This window comes from Crocodylus siamensis, chromosome 10 (assembly GCF_052110815.1).
Source record: "Crocodylus siamensis isolate JL-2025a chromosome 10, ASM5211081v1, whole genome shotgun sequence".
Taxonomy (NCBI): Eukaryota; Metazoa; Chordata; order Crocodylia; family Crocodylidae; genus Crocodylus; species Crocodylus siamensis.
In genome coordinates, this window is record NC_143404.1 from 50,138,166 (window position 1) to 50,161,228 (window position 23,063).

The 23,063-nt window shown below is 48.6% G+C and overlaps 1 protein-coding gene across 2 annotated transcripts in view; it reads right to left on the bottom strand.

Moving 5' to 3' along the window:
• GGT7 (gamma-glutamyltransferase 7) overlaps nt 1-23,063 on the bottom strand; it is an 80,247-nt gene that overhangs the window by 14,187 nt on the left and 42,997 nt on the right. For both annotated transcript variants that reach the window (XM_090020437.1, XM_090020436.1), the window contains exons 8-9: nt 6,260-6,347; nt 4,816-4,943 (exon numbers count right to left, since the gene is read on the bottom strand). In XM_090020437.1, the coding sequence (XP_089876563.1) occupies nt 4,816-4,943; nt 6,260-6,347 (216 nt within the window). The remainder of the gene's footprint in view (nt 1-4,815; nt 4,944-6,259; nt 6,348-23,063) is intronic.

Genomic DNA, 23,063 nt, shown 5'->3' on the forward strand with positions numbered 1-23,063 from the left:
TGTGTGGACAGGACAAACAAGGATACCAGCTTTGTTTATACAGGAAGTATTACAGGAGACCAGAGTGTACCCTGCGATATTCATATACCAAGTGGCTGACGTGAAACATGCAAGTGCATAGTTGTTCAGCTGATGTGTTACTATACTTCTAAAAATGCAACCATCAGACTATTACTTCCCATTTAATTGCCAGTTAATAATTACTACTTTCCTATGCATTCATTGCAATGATAAAAATCATGCTGGATTCCCAGGGGACTCTTCTGCTGTATAGGCACATGCTTATAGTACATAGTTCCACCAGCAGTCCCAGAGCAGAATGCTCATTAACCACTCTAACTAAAGCTCCTGAATTCCATGTTTCTAATTAGAATACATCCAAATGGCTTGAATGGAAAATGTTAATCCCAGGACATTCAAAGAGCCAGCATTTATAAAGCATACTGCAGATAGAGCATCTCATAAATACACAGTCTTACCAGGGTGAATCACGTTTCAAAAACCATGGACAAAAACGACATACCACCCAGAACACCTATCTGCCCCTGATCTAAGAATTGGCCCACCGGTTTGAGGTTGAAAAGCTGATTTTGATTAGCTGCAGAAGGAGGGAGAAGTATTGGAACCCTGCCCAAACCTCCTGGATATGCACATCCTGTTCCCTTCCAAAACTGTTGTGATTTGATTGACAGCTTCTTAAGATCAGGACAGCTTCATAATAGATCACCAAAAGCAAAAGTTACAAGAACAAGTATGCTTTTCAGTACATTGCCATGGGACTGAGATGATTTATTAGACTATTTCAGTTTCCAGTTGGTGTAGCTATCGTTGTAGTTTTAAGTCAGTGCTTAAACCTTTTGATTTATAGCCCAGATTCATATTAACTTTTGTCATATGCGGTACACACAGATTTCCCTTCGGGGTCATAATTTATCTTCTGATGTGCAATAAAAGATTATTAACTTGTGGGACAACTATTTGCCGCTAGTCAGAATCCTGTGTAAGGGATTACTGCTGGCTGCAGTGAATGGGGCTGTTAGAGCCCCTTGGGTGGCCACAGAAGAGTTCCATCAGAACAGACAGCATGGGGCAACACAGATGCACCCTACAAGCTCCAGTTTAAAGATGCTTTGCTTCTGCTGACTCTGAGCTACGCATTTCTGGGTTATGTCCCTTAAAGCACAACACAGAATTTAACTCAACAACTCAGCAACATAACTTGCATTAAAGGCTTGATCATTAAAACCCTGCTGAAAGTCTACTAGCTATCTAGCAACAGAACAGCACCCACAGTAACAGGGACATAAGAACCTGCAATTATCTATAGGTGTATAATATGCAACCTCCAGCATGCAAAAAACATGAGATTATCATAACATTCATGAGATTTAAAAAAAATAATAAATATTGGATATTGTTGTGTATTATCGGCATAATGATCCTTTAGGGTGCACTGGGGTCATATTTCCAGGCTTTTCTCCATAATCGCAAAGACTAAAACATCCTTTAAAAAGTTGAGGGTCTGACCCAGCACGGTAGAAAGGAGCCAGGAGCTGGAGCCAGAGCCTGTATGCACTGGGCAGGAGCCACCTAGCTGAAACTTCCTCCCTACCCAGAGCAGTGCAGTAGAGGCAGGAGCAAAAGGAGCTGCTGCTGGAGGTGAGGGGAGATGAGCAGCACCTGGGTGGCTGCAGCCACACCAGGAGCAGCCCCCCCCTCCAATAAGCTGTTCATGCTGGCCGGGTCCAGGGACGACAACCCTGGGCAGGAGCATGGTGCAGGCTGCCCCTGGCAGGAACAGGCAGAGCTCAGCCCCTGAGGACTGCTGCGGAGGTAGCCACAGGCTGCAACATCCAGGCAAGTTCTGCTACATGTAGCCCCTGCCTCCCTCCCCTCACCCCCAGCCAACTCCCAGCACCTAGCACCCAGGCAGGAAGAGGCATGCAGGGAGCACATCACAGCTCTGCGTGGGCCCTGGCCCCATATGTCCCTGGTCATCCAGCTCTGGCCCCACACTATCCCCACTCTGTGATCTTGGGGTCTTCATGGAGACCAGCCAAGAGTTGCATGGGCAGGGCACGTGGCTGGGTGGGCAGGGAACTGCTTCTGGGGTTGGGACTACAAGACGGGCCTAGTCCAGGTGTGAGACGGGTGAGATCCTGGCCTCACCTGCTGATCCCGCTCCCAAACAATGCTCCCAGCCCACCCATGGCCCCATTCCACATAGGGAGTTTTGGTGAGTTGTAAAGGGAGCAGGATGGGCAGGTAAGGGCAGGATCCCAGCCATCTCACTCCTGGACCAGGCCCATACCCCAGGCCCAAATAATTGCCCACCCATGCTCTAGCTGAGGAATCTCCCAAATCCTGTCCAGCAGGCAGTTAGGCTCATTGTAAAACCTGGGAAGCATCCCAGTGGAGGCAGTCCTTTCTTTAATTGTTCCAAATCCCAGTCACAAATAGGAAACAGATGTCTACAGGCTGTCAGCACCTTGTTGTAAAAGGTCTTTCTGACAGTCAAGTAAGTGGGTGGCATATTAGATGGATCTAAGCAATGAGGAAATGGACAGGGCTGTCTTTCACTGCTGCTGAATCGTTCTGTGGATGATTACTGTGGAAGATTAGCTGTGTCCTCCTAAAGTAAAACTGCTGACTCTTTCATGCTGGACCAGATAGTCTCCTTGAACTCACCCGCCATGACTTAGATGGAAAAGGAAGGGACCAAAGATGAATACAGTTGTGACAAAGGCACCTTCCAGACCTGGTACTATTATGACCATGCCCTTGTCTCTGGGCAAGCCACCTGCCTTGTTCACTTGCCATGCCTTGTTGATAAATGATTATGATGTCAAATAGGTGGGAGGCTGCCCTTCGTGCACCCAAATGACCATGGGTCCTACCAACCCTACACTTGTCCCATGCCTTGCTGATGTCTCACTGTGCGATGATACTCCAGCTCAAGGCTGGGCCAAACTGAGCACACAGTTGTATCTTTATCATACTGCCCACTTTGGGGCCACACACACACACCACCCCTCTCTCACTGGGGCCTCTTGCACTCCACCAGCTCTCATCCAGTCTCTTGCATACTGCCTATTCAGGCCACACTTACTCTGCCCTACTCCTAGGAGATCCTCAGGCTTTTCTCTTCATCCCTCAGTCAGTCCTGGACTTCTGGGCCTCTCCTGTGACCCTCACCCAAGCAGCACTGAGCAATTGGTCAACTACAGGCCTACTTCATCCCTGGCCCTTCACCAGACCGTTACACTCCTCTCGGGCCACAACTCTACCCCTTACATTAGGGCCGGGGGGTCTTCCACCCTTTAGGATTCAGCCACTCCTCTCTGAGCTTAACTGGCCCCACAACTCCGTCCTGCAACTCTCAGGGCCCAGGGTCTTACCCACTTTGGGTTCAGGTGGTGCTCATTCAGCATCCCTGGCCCACCTCTGGGGTCCAACACCCCATAGCACTCAGGCACTTCTCAATAAGGTTACCTGTCCCCCACTCAACTCTCTAGTAACCCACCCAAACTTTGCACCAGGGAGGTTCTTAGTCCTGGTATTTAAGTGGCCCTGACCTGCCAGAGGCAGGACCACCAGGCCACCCTATCCCGGCAGGGTGCCCAAGACCAATGAGGCCTCCTCCTTCCCATAACTACACCCTTACCTCCGAGTTATTCCTGGAGCACGAGCTCCATCAGGCAATGTTACTCCCCACTGGCTGATCTCAAAATGCTCTGCTCCTATAACAGAGCTCTCCCAAAATGGCTGCTCTCCAAAATGGCCACTCTCATAAGCCACCTGGCAGCTCCCTGTTCCAGTCCTTAAAGTGACAGACATCCCAAAGGCTGTTCTGTCACAACAGTCCTATGAGAAGGTTGATGTTAGTTCCATAACTTAGAAGGCTGGCTCCACTTCACAGGGCTCCATGTATCATTTCTCCTTTGTGGGAGTCTCAGCCCCCAGACTGCCTTGATCAGCCTTTAGGTGGCTGGTTTCTTGTTCTCAGTCGCTTGCCCCGTTCTTCCCTGCTCGGGTCCCAAGCCAACTGTCCTGCAGTTCGTCTTTGCCCTTATCCTTCAGTGAAGAGTCACAGGAGCCCAACACCTCAAACTCACCCAAACTCTTGGTCCCGCCTCTTCTTTCCTCCAGGTCCATGGTATGGCTGCCCATGCCCAACCAGACTTGGACTCACTGGCTTGGATGTTGTAGCCACCTTGTCTCCCTGCCTCCAAGGTAAGTCAGTCTTCAAGATTCTTTCTCCTGAGTCCCCTTAGTCAGCCTGTTGTTACCATCTCCCTACATTCCCTTGGGTTTCTTCCTGGGCCCACTTCTCTCCCTAGCCAATGCTGACTGCCTGCTTGGCTCCCCTTTTAATTCCTCATGCCGATCAGCTGTGAGGATGGCTGCAGCCTCCTATTCACTGCCTAGCCAGCTTTCCAAGCTGATCAGGCTAATTACTATCCAGGGCTCTCAGCCCGGGCTTTGCCCGAGGCTGGGCTCACCAGCATGGTAAGTACTCTTTTGTTCTTTGTGTTTTCAGGGTCTCATGACAGGGTGGACTTCTCACCCTGTCAAATTAAATACAGGAAATACATGGCAATGCAGGTATTGTTTAGGAAGAGAGAGCATTATTCAAGTATTCAGACAGTAGAGAGACCCCAGGATACCCTAAGTTACTGCACATTTGTGAGACAATGTCAAAGCCCAGATTTAACCCTTAGCAACCTGTTTTGTCATAAATAGTTTTAGCACAATCAATGAACAAATAAAGTCCTTTTATATCAACATATGGCTAACTAGCTGTCTTTGGCTTACCTCTGCTATCCAATGGAAGGTATTTTCCCTGGATATCTGGCTTGTGATATTTAAGCCTTCCAGGATATTCAGAGCTGCAATCAATGCAGGGCCTGCATGGGGAGGTGGAGGGCTAAGAATGAGGTGACCTGTCAGGGTGAGAGGAGAAGAGTGTAACTGCTTTGTCAAGACTGTACAGGTCTCTTCTGTCTGGAAAGCTTTCAAGTGCACTACTGGCAAAGGAAAGGAAGAAAAATCTTACAAAATCCAGGAAAAGTGTGAGAGAATCTCTTAAGCCATGAGGTTTTTTCTCCTATATGAAATGCTGTTGTGCTTAATAGCAGAAACTCAGATCTTATCTCAAACATGAATGACTGAACAAATAATGGGTAGTGGGGGCCAACTTTTTCAGTAGGTATGCTACAGATTAGCCCTGCACCCTTCCCCGCCCCAAATGCCACTCTAATCCCTTTTTCTTACCCAATCTGCTGCTCTATTTTCTGTTCTGTGCTCCCTGACCAAGTTGTTGCTTTTCTTTCTGCTTCCTTGCCTGTGCTACCTCTCTGATCTGATGCTCTGCTTTCTGCCTTATCTGCCTTTGTGCTGCTTGTCCCTTCCCCAATTGGCTGCATGCCACACACACAGGCTGCCCATGCCACTTGTGGCACCTGTGCTGCAGACCAGCCATCCTTGGGTTATGACATCACTGACTATGAGGAAGCAAACAAATCACTGAGTGATAGATAAAAGATTTCTATTCAGTAAGTTTAAAAGTTTTGAACCAGACTCCAAGACTGTGTAAAGCAAAATAACTCCATCAAAAACTTAAAACCTTCCAGCCCCTCAGTATCCTTTATAAAGAGACTAAAGGGGGTATAAGCCCACGTTTTTCTCTTTGCAGATCACATGCGAGAGCTACTTGCAAGCAGTGCTAATTCACATACTGTGATACAATGCAGCATACATTAGAATATTGCATCAGTATGATCAAAATGCCACCAGTTGCTTTCAAGGACAACATGAATCTTACATATTGGCCCAGCAAGACAGGCAGCTCAGAGACTCTAAGCGTGCGCCCCAGTACCACTCTCAGGCTGCCTTAGGAAAGCCCATTGAACGCACACACTCAAAATCTGAAAGCATCTAGTTTGTCTAATTGCCAGGCTTGAATACATACAGAGTAGGGTTGAGTACAGTGGGATTGTTTCTCAGCAGGGACTCAGTTAGATAATGCCACAATCACTAGTTTGCAACAGGAAGGTAACAGGAACAGTGTTACTGCCCTGCACAGATTTGTGCTACTGCAGACAGTGTTAAATAGTTCCGTGCTGCGTTATTTTCTGCATTCACTTCTCCCCTATACTGGTGAGACAGGTCAGATTTGCAGTTTCTAATTGGTGTTAGAACATGTCATCAGGTGATGTAGACTTTGATGCACTGCAGCACGGGAGTCAGGAGATTTTACCTCGATACACTGTGTGGACTGGATTCTTCACCAGGGCACTGTAGTTACTGAAGTCTACCTCTGTCAAGACTCCTCCATAATTTTTGACCTGAATAGAAGAACAAGGCAGAACATGAATTAAAAAGAGGAGTTGATGGGATACTGCAGTTCTCAAGCCAGTGAACAAACACTGGGTTCTGATTTTGGTTACATAAACTTTGGGTGGAAGTTAGTGGCCCATATAAATTTCAGTGGAATCGGAGTGCTTGATTGCCTTTGAAAAACCCAGACTTCATGAACAGAAGCCTCTGGGATCCCATGCCTAGGTGTCGGCTTACTGTGAAGCTCTGTAGCTCATCTCAGTAGTTTGCCCAAGTGATGGGCATTATGAAACAGCTCTGCATCTCCCTGCCTGCCATGCTTATAGGACAGGGGTTGGTCCTAGGGATAAATTTGGCCCACTGTATTTATATTTGCCCTACTCAGTTTTTTTCTGGAACATGCTTATCCTTTGAGAGAGACCTTTTCTGTTGCATTGTACATGCCATAGGGAGCCCAGAAGGTTCCCTTTCCTTCTTCCTTGGTCTTTTTCCTATTTATTTCCAGTGGCAGATGGACACAGGGATCCTTTTTTATCTTTAACTCCTGCCACAAACATCTTGCTGCATAAATCACTTGGACTGTTCTTACATGACCTCTGGGGAGGGTGGAGGGGAGGAAGATGCTTTAATTAGAGCTCAGGAGCCGCTCTAATGAAAGCGCTTGAGACGTCTCATGTATTCAGCATCCCACACTCCAAGTTGCAGTGGGGGAGCTTTACAGTACCATAGCAAGGGAGGGGTGAGTGGGGCAACCCCCCGGGCGCCCAAGAAAAGGGGTGCCAACAGGCGAGTTACAAGTCGATATTCTGTTATAAATACTCTTTAAAGTTTTGGATGATGGGGCTGATAATGTCACTGATAAATGCTGCATGCATGTGTGCAGCTGCAGCATGAATGCGACCAGCCCAGCAGCTTGGAGAGCAGTGTCTTGCTGATGAGACTGTTGTGGGGGGAAGGGGCATGAGGGGAGAAGATTGAGGCCTCCCAGTGAGAGAGAAGAGGGTAGAAGTGGGCTGGCATTGGGGCTGGCACTGGGGCAATCTGATTATGGGTCGGACTCGATGATCTATTGAGGTCCCTTCCGACCCTAGCATCTATGAATCTATGAATCTATGAATCAACCTACTGGTGTTTTGACAATTTAGCCCTATATGTACATGTCCTGCATGTTAATACATTCATTTTTCTGCTCCCATAGTTTATCACAGAGGGCTCCTGCAAATGAGGATATTTACTGAATATCTTGATTGGGTAATATAGCAGTGTAGCAGCCTACTAGCTCAACAGGCCTAGGTGCAGTCTGTTAGCTCAATGAGCCTGGGGGCAGTCTGCAGGCTTGCAGGGCTACAGCCTAGCTGCAGGCAGTCAGGGGTGATTACAGGCTGTCTAGGAGGACTGGGCCAGCTGAGGGAGATAATTTAGCTGGCCACAGGATGCTAAAAGCTTCCAGGGAAGGGAGCTACAGAGTAACAGAAATACTGGGTGTTGAGAGTTGAGGTAGGGCTGAGAAAGAGTTTTCCCCCCTCTGGGCACACTGAGAGCTGAAAGCAAAAGCAGAGAGTGGACAGCTGAGAGGGAGAAAGCCAGTGGGTCAGCTCATGGTGGAGCTTAAGGACACCAGGAGTGCCTCTCTCTCAAAGGACCACAAGTGCAGTGGAGAGACTGTGAGTGAGCCTTTTCTGTGGCTGAAAGGACTAGAGGAACAAGGGAGAGAGCAGACAAGTGGCAGCAAAACCATGACTGAGGACTCTCCTTGGGTCTGGGAGGAGATCCTGTGCTTTTTAAGTGTTTTATTTACAGATTGGGTTTGGTTATGTTAACTCCTGCCAGGAGAGGGTTTGGCCCAGAGGAATAAAGACAGTGGCAAAAGACTATAAACAAACACTGAAACAAAGTTTGTCTGAGTGAGCAGTTCTGCAACCCGCTACACATGGTGGAGAATGCAGGCAATATAGAGGGCCCTACAGAAATCTAAAGGACCCTGCAGCAGCTAAAGGGAACTGAACCAACGAAGTTCAGTGCAGGAGTTAAAGGGAACTGTACCATTGTGAAGTGAATCCCTACACTTTGGGAACTGTAGCAGTTTAAAGGGACCTAAAGCAGTTTGAAGTGAACCGCAGTAGCTTCAAGGGTTGTTCAGCATAAAGACAAAAGCCCTGTTAAAGGGGCAAGAGGTGTCCTCTGCCCTAATATGGGAAGTGAAGGGCATCAAGGGGGAAGCAAAGGTGAGTACTAATCCCGGAACCCTAAAAGAGCTGAGATATGAACTGCTAGATGCTCAGCTGTTATCTGATGGGATCGCCAAGGAGGCAGCACACCTTCAACTACAGCTAGAGTGAACACCAAAGCTGCAAGCAGGCTGAGTCTGCAGTAGCTTCCTTAAGACAGCAGATGACCACAAGGAATGGAGAGAAGGAATAATGAGTGGAGACACCTGTTGGCTGCAGAGGCAGAAAAGTAAGTGTTTGAGTAGCTAATTGTAGCAGAAGCTGAAAGGGGCCAAACAAAGCTGCAGGCTCTCCAGAAGTGGATAGCAGACCTGAGGAAGAAGACAGATGATGGTCAGGACTGCCTAAAGGCAGTGGAGGAAGTCAGGAAGAAGCTGCAGAAAGACTTCAAAGCTCTGAGGCAATGTTTTGAGGAGAAAATAATAGCTTGGAAGAAACAAAGAGTAGTCTGCAACAGGAGCTTGAGAATTTTATGGTTGACATAGATAGACAGCACTGGATTGGTTCCAACCTGGAGGAAAAAAAACAGAGTTTACTCAGATGCTGACAGAAGAGAAGAATCTTTCTGCCCGATATGCAGAAGAGTGAAACTGAGCAGAGGTCAAAGCTAGAGAGAAGGAGATTAAGGCACTTGCTCAAGCTTTGGAAGAAGTCCTGGAGTGGAAAACCAAGCTGGAACAACTCAGTACACAACTCTGTACTAAAATGGAGAACCTAAGGGGTTCTAACGGTGCAGCTGACAAGAATGTGCATGAGTTGAAGAAGACTAAGTGAGCCTTGGAACAGCAGGTGGAGGAGATGGAAAACAAGTTAAAGAAAAATCAGTGGGCACTTGCAGAGAAGGAGAAGCTCACCAGCCTAGAGATAAAGCTGTCTGAAGCCATGGCTAGGAGTGAACAGTTCCCACAAAGAAACATGGAGAAAAAGTGGGGAGAGGACCACAACCCAAGAGGGATCCCAGGGTTTAAAAAGAGGGAGAGAACCTCACTGGGCAGCCAAGGAAGTGGGGAAACTACAGTGTGCAGAAAAGATCCCGCAGGTCATGACGGGGACCAGTGGACCCAAGCAGCAGTTGTCTCTGGGGAAGACAGATGGCATCCCCACCAGCAACTATGAGTCAGATGAGAGAACAGCAACAACACTGGCTGCAGCCAGGAAGAAAGATCCCAATATCTGTCCCAGGGGTGAACCAGACTGGAGGGCTGGTCCCTTGGGGTCTCCTGTGTTTGGGAGGAACCTCAACTTCAGGGTCAACTGCAGGAGGCTCAGACGGGTGTTTCAGAAAGCAGGAGTGGTGAGGTATGCAGCTGTTTGATGGAACAAAGCTGGGCAGAGGCACTTTATGGAGATGGTTACATTTGCCCACCCCAGGGATGCTACACTTGCGATGATAAGGCTGAATGGACAGATGTTGTGTGGCAGACCCACGGCGGTAAAAACAGACTAAGAGACTGCTCTATATGAAGAGTACCAGACAGCAACACAGCCACCCAGGGGTCGATAGAACTTCAGAGTTGGATATAGCCCCAGCAGAGAACCAGCCTCTATCCTCCACAGAAGTAGGGACCTACGAGCAAAGGCTGGCCTATGGCGAAGCTGAAAAGACTGTGGTCGGTATGGGTAGGAGGCAGTCCCAGAAAGAAGAAAGGAGATCCCGGGGGGGCGGGAAACCATGCCCTTTCTGGGCAGGCTGCAGGGAGTGGGCAGTCCAAGATTGGAAGTATGGAAGAGGGTCTTGTCAAGGCCAGCAGGGCAGTAATTGAGCACTACCCTGGAGCAAGCCACAGACCCTGATGGGAACCTCTGCAGGTGGGCAGGGGGTAGATCCCTGAGTGGAAGCATTTGAATTTATTCAAGCTAGCCACTGGGCTTATGTTTTGTGTATAACTGAATATCTTGTTTGTATGGGGAGTCAATGTTTATGTTATATTACCAGTGGTTTGGGTAGGACTATAGGGGTGGAGGGTGGTCCCATAGCACCAGAGGGGCAGGCAAAAAGATAGCCCATGAGGGGCATGTGTGGTTTGAGTCCTGGCAGGGGATGGGCTCAGAACAAACTGAGTAGAGCAGCTTCACCCTGGGCAAGAATGCACAGGAAAGTTGCAGCCCTGAAGCTGTCAAAACTTGGGCCAAAGCCCAGAAAGGGAAAAATTAGGGCCAGGGAACTGCAGAATCAGCTGGAGAGCAGCTTTGCCCTAGGCAAGAGACAAGCAGGGGGGGCTGTGGCCCAAAAACGATCGAAGCTTGAGCCAAAGCACAAAAAAAGCACAGCTAGCTCCAGGGGACCCAGAAGTAGAGTTGAAGGGCTATCTTTCAACCAAGATAAGGAGGAGAAAGAAAACTGAAATATTACAGTCTGCCTAGGATGACTGGGCCAGCTGAAGGAGACAATTAGCAGGCCACAGGAAGCTAAAGGCTCCCAAGGAAGGGAGCTAGGAAGTGTTGAGAGCCAAGGTAAGGCTGAGAGAGAGAGCTCCCAGAGAACGGAGAACTGGAAGCTGAGAGCTGAAAGCCAGAGTAGAGAGGGAGAGAGCCAGTGGGACAGCTTATGGTAAAGCCTGAGGACCACTCCAGGAGTGTCCCTCTCTCAGAGGACCATGAATGCAGCAGAGAGACTGTGATTGAGCCCTTTCTGTGGCTGAAGGGATTGGAGGGACAAGGGAGACAGTGGGCGAGTGATGGCAAGCTCATGCCTGAGGATTCTCTTTGGGTCTGTGAGAAGACCATGTGCTGTTTAAGTGCTTTATTTATGGACTGAGTTTGGTTATGTTGACTCCTACCAGGATGATGTTTGTCTCAGAGGAATAAAGACAGTAGCAAAAGACTGTAAATGAACACTGAAATACTTTTTGAGCAAGCAATTCTGCAACCCGATACAGGTAGGTTAAAAATCCCTGTAACTCCAGAGTCATTTAGACTCACTGGGTTCATTTCCCCATCTGGAAATGGGAACAACAGTACTTCCTCATCTTATGTGGATGCTGAGAGGGGTAATCCATTAAAGGCTGTTAAGTGTTCAGATAATACAGTAACAGGAAGTCTCATGCATTTCAAACAAGGGGAACCAGTTTGCAGGCAGTTTGCAAGCCAGTTCGTGGGTAGTAGCATAGCCTATTACCACACAATTGCTCTCAGCCATGACAGTGACTCGTCACACCTGCAGGCATCCTGGCATCACTGAGGCCTTCACCCAGGCAGAGCCTGAGGCCCTGGACAGCAGAAGCTGCCTGGAGCAGCTGCTGGCAACTGGGAATGGGGGCACCCCCGCTTGTGGGGTGTGCTCCCTGGTAGAGTCTCTGGAGGGCCAGGTGCAGGAGCTCAAGGAGAAATTATGTCAGCTGTGGACCATCAGGGCCCACAAAGACTTCATTGATGGCTACTGCCATACCCTTCTCCAGAAGAAGGAAGAAGAGACATAGATGGTAGCCAACATGACGGCTAACCAAGAAGACCGACCCGGAGCAACCTGGAAGATAGTCACCTCACACTCCAGGAAACACAGGGCCAGATTGCTCCTCCCCTGGCCCTGCACAACAGGTATGCTCCCCTCCCCACACATGAGGAGGCTCTGATGGTGACACCAAGAGAGGACGAAGGTAAGCAGCTTGCTGCCACCTCCAAGAGGAGGCACATGGTGGTGGGGGTAGGGGACTCTCTCCTGCAGGGCACTAAGGGACCCATCTGCCATCCAAACCCCCTAGCCAGACCAAGGGGAAAATCATGCCAGGTAAAGTACAGGATGAGCATAGTAGGAATAATCACCACTACTGCCATACTATTGCCATAGAATTGGTGTATGACCAATTAATAAAATTAGACATATACAAGTGTAACAGGGAACCCTAACCCTGTTACTAAGAGACAAGGTCGCCCCTTTAAGTCCAGAACCTTCCAGTCATGGCCAGCCGGTCAAGTAAGGGTTAAGGCTCAAGCCCTGCCAGCTGGTCAGGTGACAGGAAGAGGAAGGCCAAGACCCTACAAATGGTGAGTGGAGAAGGCCAGAGGAGCAGCAGGGAGGCGGGCTCCCAATGACTATGGTGCTGCAGCTGCAGTCTCTGTCAGAAGACTACACCATGCCCGGAGCCATCCTCACGATCATCTAAAGTAAGCAGGCATGTTGCCTCCCTTGTTTAATGTTTAACACCTGGTGGTTTGGGTGAGGCTATCTGGGGAAGGACAAGGCCCCATTGGGGGCCCACTGCAGTGTGGGAACCCCAGCACCCAAGAGGGTGCAGCATTTTAGGGTGCAGTGACCCCAGCACCAGAGATGGTGAAGTATTCAGGGGTGAGTAGACCCCAGCGCCACAGAGGGGCAGGAGCCTAAGTGAGGGTGTTCTTTTGGGAGCTAGAGCATGGGAATCAAACCCTGATTAGTAGATTGTTTTTTTTGACTGACAGGCTGAGCTAGAGAGAGAAAAAAGGGGTAGGCCCACAACGGCCTACACCCCAACATAGAGGAATCTAAAAATACCATCTGCAAGGCTTGGGCTGCAGTGTAGGGGAGGAATGGAGCCACACATAGCACCCCCTGGCATCAGGGCAGGAAATGGGCAACCTCCTGCTTAATTACATCATTCAACTAATTACCAACAAGGCATGGCAGGAGAGAAGGTGGGCGGTTGGCCCATAACAGGTGGGCGAGGTTGCCAATAGACAGACCTCGAAGAGGCTCCCCTGTTACAACGAGTCAGCAGGACTGGATGATCTTCATCCAAGAGTGCTGAAGGAGCTGGCCAAAGTCATTCTGGAACCCCTGGCAAAACTCTTCCACAGCTCGTGGTGCTCTGGAGAAGTCCCTGAGGACTAGAAGAGGGCCAGTGTTGTGCCCATCCACAAGAAAGGCTGGAGGGAGGACCCAGGTAACTATAGGCCAATCAGCCTAACTTCCATCCTAGGAAAAATCCTAGAAAAGCTCATTAATGAGTCTATCTGCGATAAGCTTCCAGAAGATATGATTCTGAATGACAGCCAGCATGGCTTCATTGCAGGCAGGTCTTGCCTTACCAACCTCAACTCCTTCTATGACCAAGTAACTTGCCACCTGGACATGAGAGACCAGGTTGACATTGTATACCTAGACTTCCAAAAGGCCTTTGATTTAGTATCCCATGATGTCCTCACGAGCATATTGAAGAATTGCGAGCTTAACTCCGAGACAATCAGGTAGATGAGAAACTGGCTGCAAGATAGGACCCAGAGAGTTGTAGTGAATGGATCTGTGTCATCCTGGCAAGAAGTAGGCAGCAGTGTCCTACAGGGGTTGGTGCTCGGTCCAGTACTTTTCAACATATTTATTAACGATTTGGATGTAGGGGTGAAGAGCTCACTGGCAAAGTTTGCAGTCAACACCAAGTTATAGGGAAGCGTGGTCACACTTGAAGATAAGCTGCAGATACAGGTGGACCTAGACAGACTAGCAAGTTGGGCAAATCAGAATTTGATAAAGTTCAACACTGAGAAATGAAAAGTGCTCTACCATGGGACCAGCAACCCCCAACATGCCTACAGACTTGGCAGCACCAAACTGACTAGCACCACAAATGAAAGGGATCTGGGGGTAATAATAAACCACAGTATGAACGTGAGCCGGCAGTGCGATGCTGTAGCCAGTAGGGCAAATAATACTCTGGCATGCACCAATTGATGCATCTCCAGCAAAACCAAGGAGCTGATTCTTCCGCTTTACTCAGCAGTGGTGAGACGGCAGCTGGAGTACTACATCCAGTTCTGGGCACTACACTTTAACAAGGATGTGGACAAGCTTGAGAGAGTCCAAAGAAGAGCCACCCATATGATCAGAGTCTTAAAAGGCAAGCCATATGAGGAAAGGCTGAGGGATCTGGGACTCTTCAGCCTAAGGAAACGAGAGGCTGAAGAGGGGACCTGGTAGCAGCTTACTGCTACACTAGGGGAGTACATCAAGGGCTTGGTGAGCAACTGTTCACCAGGACACCCTTGGGGAAAACCAGGAGTAATGACCACAAACTCCTGGAAGATTGATTCAGGCTCAACATTAGGAAAAACTTCTTCAGTAAGAGTGTCCAGACTGTGGAATAAGCTCCGTCCAGAGGTGGTGCAATCACCTACCCTGGAAATCTTCAAGAGGAGACTAAACAGTAACCTTGCTGGGGTCACCTGACCCCCAGTTATCTTTCCTGCTTGGTACAGGGGGCTTGACCTGATGGATCTTCCGAGGTCCCTTTCAGCCTTACAATCTATTAATCTATGCTGTGGCAGATTCTCCTTCACTTAGAATCATTAAATCAGAACTGGGAGCTTTTCTGGAAGAGGGGCCCTAAGCAAGTAAATGTGAACAGGGATCACCAGCAGAATAGGGAAGAGAATGTCTTGTTAGTTCCAGAAAGATTGTAGGAGATTCTCTGGACTGTGTTGCATAGAAAGTGAAACTTGATTGACACAAGGAGGTAAGTGTGCCATTCACTCCTCCCCTGCCCATGCTCAAGTCCTGTAGGCAATGAGCACCTGTGGCTGCTCCCTCCCATTTCCTAGCAGCCCTGAATTGGCCACTCTGAGCAGTGTGCTGTCAAAGGTGGGCAGATGCAGAGCCATGCTTTCAGCCCAGCTCATCCCTTAGCTCTTGCACATTCCCAGGTCAAGCAGGAGGGATTGTAGGGGCAGGTGGCCCTATTCCCCAGCATGCAAGTCCCTGGGGGAGCAGCTACAGTGGTGAGGGGTGCACTTACCCCCTCAGGTATAGACTGGATTCATCTGTTCTGTTGCTCACACCCCTACCCCTCTGACCGCCTCAGCAGCCCCCCACATGCCGTATGTGCAGCCTGGCACCTCATCCCTGCCAGGTGGGCTCTGTTGATTTTGGTCCTAGGCTGGAGTCTGGTGGTGGACTGCCCTGGGATAACTAAGAAAAGAAATTGGCCTGCTGGTCCCCAGTCCCCAGGAGTGACTTGGACCTACATGTAGGAAGGCTAGGTGTCACACTGGGATCATAGGATAGTAGCTAGAAGGGACTCATAAGATCATCTAGTCCAGCCTTCTCTTTAACAGGATCATCCCTGACTAAACCATCCCAGCCAACTTATCTGTCTAACCTGCTCTTGAAAATTTCCAAGGATAGAGGGTCCACAACTTCTCTAGGCAGCCTGATCCTATGCTTGCTATCCTACCCTCAAAGAAAGAAAGTTCCTTTTAACAAATGTGTGTGAAGTTGGGCACAGTGAAGAGAATGCTGCCTCCTGCTGGCTTGAAGATGTGAATATTATACTTATATTTTATATCATATTGTAGTAATAGCATTAATAAAACCAGTATAGTATGACTATTAGATTATTAACTTTATATTAGTTTTTTAAATGGGGTGCTGCCACATTCTGACAATTTAGAGCAGCATCCTTGAGCCTAAAAAAGTTGAGGACCACTGGTCTACAGCATGGGACCAGGGTGTCCTAACAGGTTTGTTCCAACTGTGCTCCACACATCAGCTCTTGCTCACACACTCCAAATTCAGAATTGTGTTTTTAAGGCAGCCCCCTGTAGTCACTCTCAGGACCTCACTCTATGGTATGCTGGAGAGCTGCAGCTGGCCACAACCCTGGAGGAGCTTCACTGGAGTATTTCCAAGTTTGGAGAGTGCAAGCAGGAGTGTGTGTAGGAAGAAGGCCATGTTCAGCAATAAGTCTGCCAAGACATACCGTGGAGCTCTACCCCCAAGCATATATCTACTCTCAGGACATGTACATAACAGAGCCATATCATTAAGGTACACAATTAAGTGCACATGCAGCTTACACATAGGTAGGAAGCCAGGTTATCTGCCTGAGATGTACCAAATCACATCTGTTAGACAACCCTTTGAAAACCTGCCACATGGCTCTAACCCTTACTCTGCACAAGACAATAGAAACATCTCAAAACCTAAAGGCTTGACTGAACTCTATTACTCCAGTAGCTTCACTGAAGTCAATGAACTGCTAACTTACACTAGCTGAGGTTCTGGCCCAATGCAGCTGCACCAGTGTAAGACTGGAGTAAAGCTGCTTGGAATCCGTGAATGAATCTACATGTGCGCTTTAATGCATAGTAGACTATTTTACTCTGTATTGAACTGTCACATAAAAACCTGTGACATGCTAATACACAGTAAAATAGTCCACTACACATGAAGCATCACTAAAAAAAGTGTGCAAATGAGCTATTGCGCCTAGCACAGTGCAATGTGCATTAATTTAGTACCTCACGTTGGAGGTACTAAATTTAATGTGCATTAGAATGGGTGCATTTAATACACGTGTAGACTGGTATGTGAAAAGGAGCAGGAATAAGCAAATGCACTAGGGCCAGATCGTATTCCCAGAGCAACACTCTTCCCACATGTGCCCTTCTGCCTGATAGGGGTGGAAATCAGGTGTTTGGAAGAGTTACACAATTGTACATCTATAATGTCATTTGTTCAACTGGAACAATAAACAATTTACGTAATCTGTGAGTGCAGCACTTTGCTGTTCTGTGCAGTGCAGGCTGTAATTAAGCACTTAGCTCTAGAGCTTGGCATATTTTTTTGTGTTGTAGTGCTTTGGTTACTCATCTTTCCCTGCGCTGCTTGTCTGCATTTCCAGAGAATCATAGTGTTGGGGGATGTGAGTGCAAGCTTGCAGTTTCTCCCAAGGAGGTACGGAGAAAGGCCCAAGAACTTGTTACATTCATAGGACTGTGTAACTGCTCTACAAACAGCTCCCTGGACCCCATGGCATTTGGGGAACACTAACAATATAAATGTAACTGTAGAAAGGCCTTTACAGTCAGAGGGAAGGTAAGGACAGGCTGTAGTTCTTCTAAGTATGATGGTGCTGAGAAACTGAATCTTTTCATCTTTTATTCCCTTTCTTCAGATCTTCCTTCCAGCTCTGATGAGCCAAAAAGGGTGCTGGGGTAGTTGCCAAATGTGCAGCAGGAAAGCTTCCAGCAATCTGAGATAAAACCTGGATAGCTGAATGAGCATGGGTTGGTCTAAGGTGCTGCCAGCCCCAAAGCATGACTACAGTTAAAAAGTTGCTTATATGAATACATCTGATTCCTATAGAGGAAGGGGAATAAGGACATCAGTAAAAATCATCTCTGTACTGGTATCACAGTATCCATACAAGGACTTTTATCAGGATAATTATTTATGTATACAAAAGAATTTGCATTCCTAACTGAAAGAGTCATACAAAGACTCTTTCCAGTGTTGACTAAGCTAAGACTTCACTCTGTCCTGATCACTCATCTGTCAGCACAGCAAATGCTATGACTTTGCTGCTTCCACAGTGCCTATTCCACACTGCCCTGAGAGTTAGTAAGTGAATCATCATCTTTTCACAGACAGAGAAACTGAGTTATGGAGAGATTAACTGCCAAATTGGTTTATTAATTTTGGGTGCCCAAATTAAAACCTGCTTGCTTTTAATACAGACTTTAGCTGAGGACATAGGTGCTCTCTATAAATCTGGCCTGGATTATGCAAAGCTAGCACCCCAAGTTAGCAATCATGTTGATAGTTTGAGCATAAATGAATTGCCAAGATCACACAACGAGACAGTGGTAAAGCCCAGGAGAAAACCCAGAACCTCTGATTCCCAGTTCAGCATCCTAACCACAATATAATGCTCCTTTCTGTCAGTCAAGGACTGTAGAAGTTTCCTGTCATTAGAGATTACTAACATGTCAAAAGTAATCAGGGCAGTTGAATAATGAACTAGAGGGTAGGTAAAGGTCTAGATAGCACTGACATCCCCTTGACCAATAAGTTATGCAAAACCATGCTAGTGTGTCCCATGGGTATTTTGGCTGTTAACAATGATTGTGAACCTTATTCAGATGATCTGAAAAGGTAAAGAATGTGTCCTTCATGAAGATGTTAGTAATAAACTTTCAGCTCAAGCTCCCCATTCAAACACACCCAAGGGTGATATTGACTGAACAGCATTACCATCTGATAGCCTCTTGATGCCCAAAGGCCAGAAATTTAGTAGCCTCATTGCAGTTCTTAACTGAGATAAAATAAACCTTGACCACAGCTGACACAAGTTGCATGTGCCATTACAAAAGCCAAGAACGGAGTGGGACAGGGACTGAATGATACTTGTTCTGCTTGAAACTATCCCAACAGGTCAGTGTGACAGGAGTATCACTGCTGGAGTCATTCTAGTGGTGACTGCGCCCTCTTGTTATGGGCCAGTCGCCTGCTTATTCGCCTGCCATGCCTTGATCTTAATTGATTGAATGATGTAATTAGCGGGAGGCTGCCCACTTTATATGCCCTGGTGTCAGGGGGCACTATCTGCGGCTCCTTTCCTCCCTTGCACTGCAGCCCAAGCCTCGCAGATGGTACCGCCAGGATCTTGACTTGGGCCTTGCTGTAATTCAGCCCTCTCCTTTACCTCACTGGGGCTCCTCGCTGCCCCCTCTCACTCGGGGCTCCTCGCTGCCCCCTCTTACTCTGGGGCTGGGGCCAATGCACCCCCAAGATGCCACGCCCTCTCTGGTGCCAGGACCCCCATGCTACCGTGGAGTCCCTATGAGGCCTCCTCCAACCCCTAATAGCCTCACCCAGTCCTCCGGTCAAACAGTAAACACAAAGCACAAAGCCCCTGGGCTATAACGTAAAACTAAACCGTCTGGTCAAAACAACGTTCAATCCCTACTGGGAAAAATACTCCAGCCCATGGCAGCAAACCAGGGGATGCTCATGCAGTCAATCTTCGCCCCTCTCTCTGCACTAGCCAAGCTCCCGCCTCCTTGGCTGCCAGAGGGGAACTGCCCTCCTGGCCTCCTGCCTGGGCTTAAGAAGAGCTAAGCCCTGCCCCTTCGTGTCAGCAGGTTTCACTGGTTGCCTCAGCAAGCAGCACCTGTGCTGCCCTGGTGACTAGCAGCTGTGCCTCCCCCTTCTCACCACTAGGGTTCTCTCTTGAATCGTTTCTGTTTTTAGGCGCAGGATGCCTAAGTGCTCTACGACACACCTCCCCCCCTTTAACTCCAAACTCACCAAGCCAAGTCTTTTTTTCTTTCACCAGGTGCCCCATCCACAGGGGGTTCTCCTCTCAGCCGTTTCTCCAGCACCCAGCCATTTAGGTATAGGAGGAGGAGGTTTTTAGGTGCCTCCTACTCGCCTTTTACCCAAGGCGCACTGTGTGGGATTTATTGGGAGTTACCCACCACAGGTAGTCCCCCCACACTAGTCAACTTTGGTAGGGTGCTGCTTAGGCCAGTCTTCTCTCCCTGTTTTAAACATTCATGAGGGTGGCCCTGAGCAGGGCGTGTTCTTCTGATGGAGGCGGCAGGCACATTATTATTGCTGTTGGGCTTCCGTCTCCCTGTTGCCTCCCTGTCCTGCTCCAGTCATCCTTCTCCAGGTCTTGACTTTCCTTCTCCGGTTGCCCGACTGGCTGGCCCCCCTGGGAGATCCCAGAATTGGAGGGGTCACTCTGCCTCCTAGCAGCAAGGTTAGGGCCTCTAAATATACGCCCCCTTCTCTTCTCTCTTGTCGGAGGTCCTTCTGCTCCTCCTGGCCCCTCTTCCTCCTTGTACTGTCTTGAAAGAAAGTCAGCATTTCTATTCTGGGTTCCTGGGCAGTGTTCCACCTTAAAACAATACAGTTGAAGGCTAAGGGCCCACCTCATGAGTCTTGCGTTGTCTGTCTTCATACTCTGCAACCAGCGCAGGAGCGCATGATCGGTGATCAACGTGAACTTCCACCCTAATAAATAATATCGGAGTGTTTCAATGGCCCATTTAATTGCTAGACACTCCTTCTCAACCGTGGCATAACTCCGCTCCGGCGGGTGTAGCTTCCTACTTACGTAGGCTCTAGGGTGCTCGTCTTCTCCTTCCCTCTGAACCAATACTGCACCGATAACCACGTTTGACACATCAGTCTGCACCAGGAAAGGTTTGTTAAAATCGGGTGTATATAAAAGTGGTTGTAAGCATAGCACATCCTTCACCGCTCGGAACGTCTTTTCTGCCTCCGGTGTCCATCTTACTTTGGTGGGAGCCCCTGCCTTTATCATCTCCGTTAATGGTACAATGACATCTGCAAAGTGAGGTACAAATTTCCTATAATAACTGGCCAGCCCCAAGAAGAACTTGTCTTTTGGTACGGGGTGCCTGATACCTCCGCAGTGCCTCCACTTTGCTCAGCAGAGGTCTCACCTTCCTGCTTCCTACTAGGAACCCCAGATATTGCATTTCCTCCTTTCCTATTGTACATTTCCTGGGATTGGCTGTCAGTCCCGCTCTCCTCAAGTCTTGCACTACTGCTCTCAGTGCGGCGAGGTGTTCATCCCAGCTCTCCGTATATATAATAATATCATCAGTATACGCCACAGCATAACCCCCATGGGGGGACAACACTCTGTCCATTAACCGCTGGAAAGTAGCCACAGCTCCACGCAACCCAAACAGCATGCATCAGAACTGGAAGAGTCCCCACAGGGTGGCAAATGCTGTTTTTTCCTGATCTTTGGGTGCCACTGGGACCTGCCAGTAACCCTTTGTCAGGTCTAAACTGGAAATGTAGTGAGCCTGCCCAATATTTTCCACCAGTTTGTCCACTCTGGTCATTGGGTAAGCGTCAAACTTGGCCACTGCGTTCACCTTCCGATAATCAATGCAGAAACAGATTTTTCCATCGGACTTAGGTACCGCTACGATAGGGCTCCGCCAGTCGCTGTGGGAGTCACATATTATACCTTGCTCCAGCATCATTGCCAGCTCTGTTTTCATCTGGCCCTGGAGTCACTGGGGATCCGTCTCCAATTCTCACATATCACCTGGCTCGGAGGAGTTTTTATCCGGTGTACCACACCCTGGGCTTCCCCCAGGGTTCCCCAGAATACATCTTCAAATTCCTTGACTAGCTCGGCAGCCTGTCTCCTCTGTTCTTCTGACAGGCGCGGGGCCAGTTCTACGTCACCCGGTCTACTTTCTTCCATTAACGTGGGTCCCAACTCTAATTCCTCAGGATGAGGGGCTAAGTACATACATTCCCAGTCCTCTCACTTCTTTAACATATTGACGTGGTACACTTGCTTCTTTTTTTGTTTATCTATCTGGTATACCTCGTAGTCTATGGGCCCCACTCGGCATATGATTTCATAGGGTCCCTGCCACTGGACAAGTAACTTACTCTCGCTGTCCGGCAATAGGACCAACACGCGGTCCCCCACCTCAAACTTCCTTTCCCGGGCGCCTCGATTGTAGTGCCTTACTTGCCGTTGCTGGCCTTCTCTGAGGTTTCCTAAGACCATGTTCCGAGCCGCTTCAAGGCGTTCCCGAAGTTGGATCACATATTGGATAATGTTCTGGTTGTTACTCTGTTGTTCTTCCCACCTCTCTCTAATCAGGTCCAGGATTCCCCTTGGTTGCCGGCCATATAATAATTCAAAAGGTGAGAACCCGGTGGAGGCCTGGGGTGCCTCTCTTACTGCGAACAACAAAGGAGGTATCATCCTGTCCCAATTTTAAGGGCTCTGAACCACGAACTTTTTTAGCATCTATTTCAACATCTGATTAAAACGTTCCACAAGCCCACGTCTGTTTGGGGATGATACACGGCTGTCTTCAGGTGTTTAATCCCCAAGGCTTTACTCACTGCCTCAAACACATGTGATGTAAAATTCGTTCCCTGATCAGTTAGTAGTTCTTTAGGGAGTCCTACCCAGGAGAATATCTTCAAAAGCTCATTCATCACCTTTGGCGCAGACACTGTCCGCATTGGCACAGCTTCCAGGTACCGCATCGCATAATCCAGTAAAACTAATATGTACTGGTTTTGCGTGCTACTTCGGGGGAGTGGCCCAATGATGTCTACTGCCACCCTCTCAAAGGGAACCTCTACCAGAGGCATCAGAACTAAAAGAGCTTTTGCAGGCGGCCTTGGGTTTGCTTTTTGGCAGACGGGACACAAAGCGCAATATCTCACGACTTCCCCCATCATACTGGGCCAATAAAACCTTGCTCGAATGTGTGCTTGTGTCTTGTCCCAGCCTAGATGCCTGCCCATGGGGAGCTCATAAGCCACCTTCAACAAAGCCCGTCAATACCACCGCAGGACCAACAGCTGAGCAACCTCCTCTCCTTCTGGCTTCCCTTGCTTGATCCGGTATAGGAGGCCATTCCTTACTTCGAACCTCGGGGTTGTTCTCATCAGTTCCGGCCTTAATACCTCATCATTTCTTTGAGCAAGGTGTTCCTGCAGCGCCCACCAAAAGTCTGTCTCTTGACTTGGCTCTAGTTGAAAGTATTCATCTTCCCCCAACTGGGCAATATCCACCCTCTGTCCCCCTTCCTCTTCGGGGGGCGTTGCTCAGTTTCACCCATGAAACCCTCCGCGGTCTCTTTATGCCTCACACCAACTATTTCTTCTAACAACTTGGGCCAGTCACAGCCCAGTACCACTGGGTAGGGTAAATGTTCTGCGACCCCCACTAGCATCCGGCAGGTCTTATTGCCTACTCGTAGGGTGATGCTCACCCTGTCAAA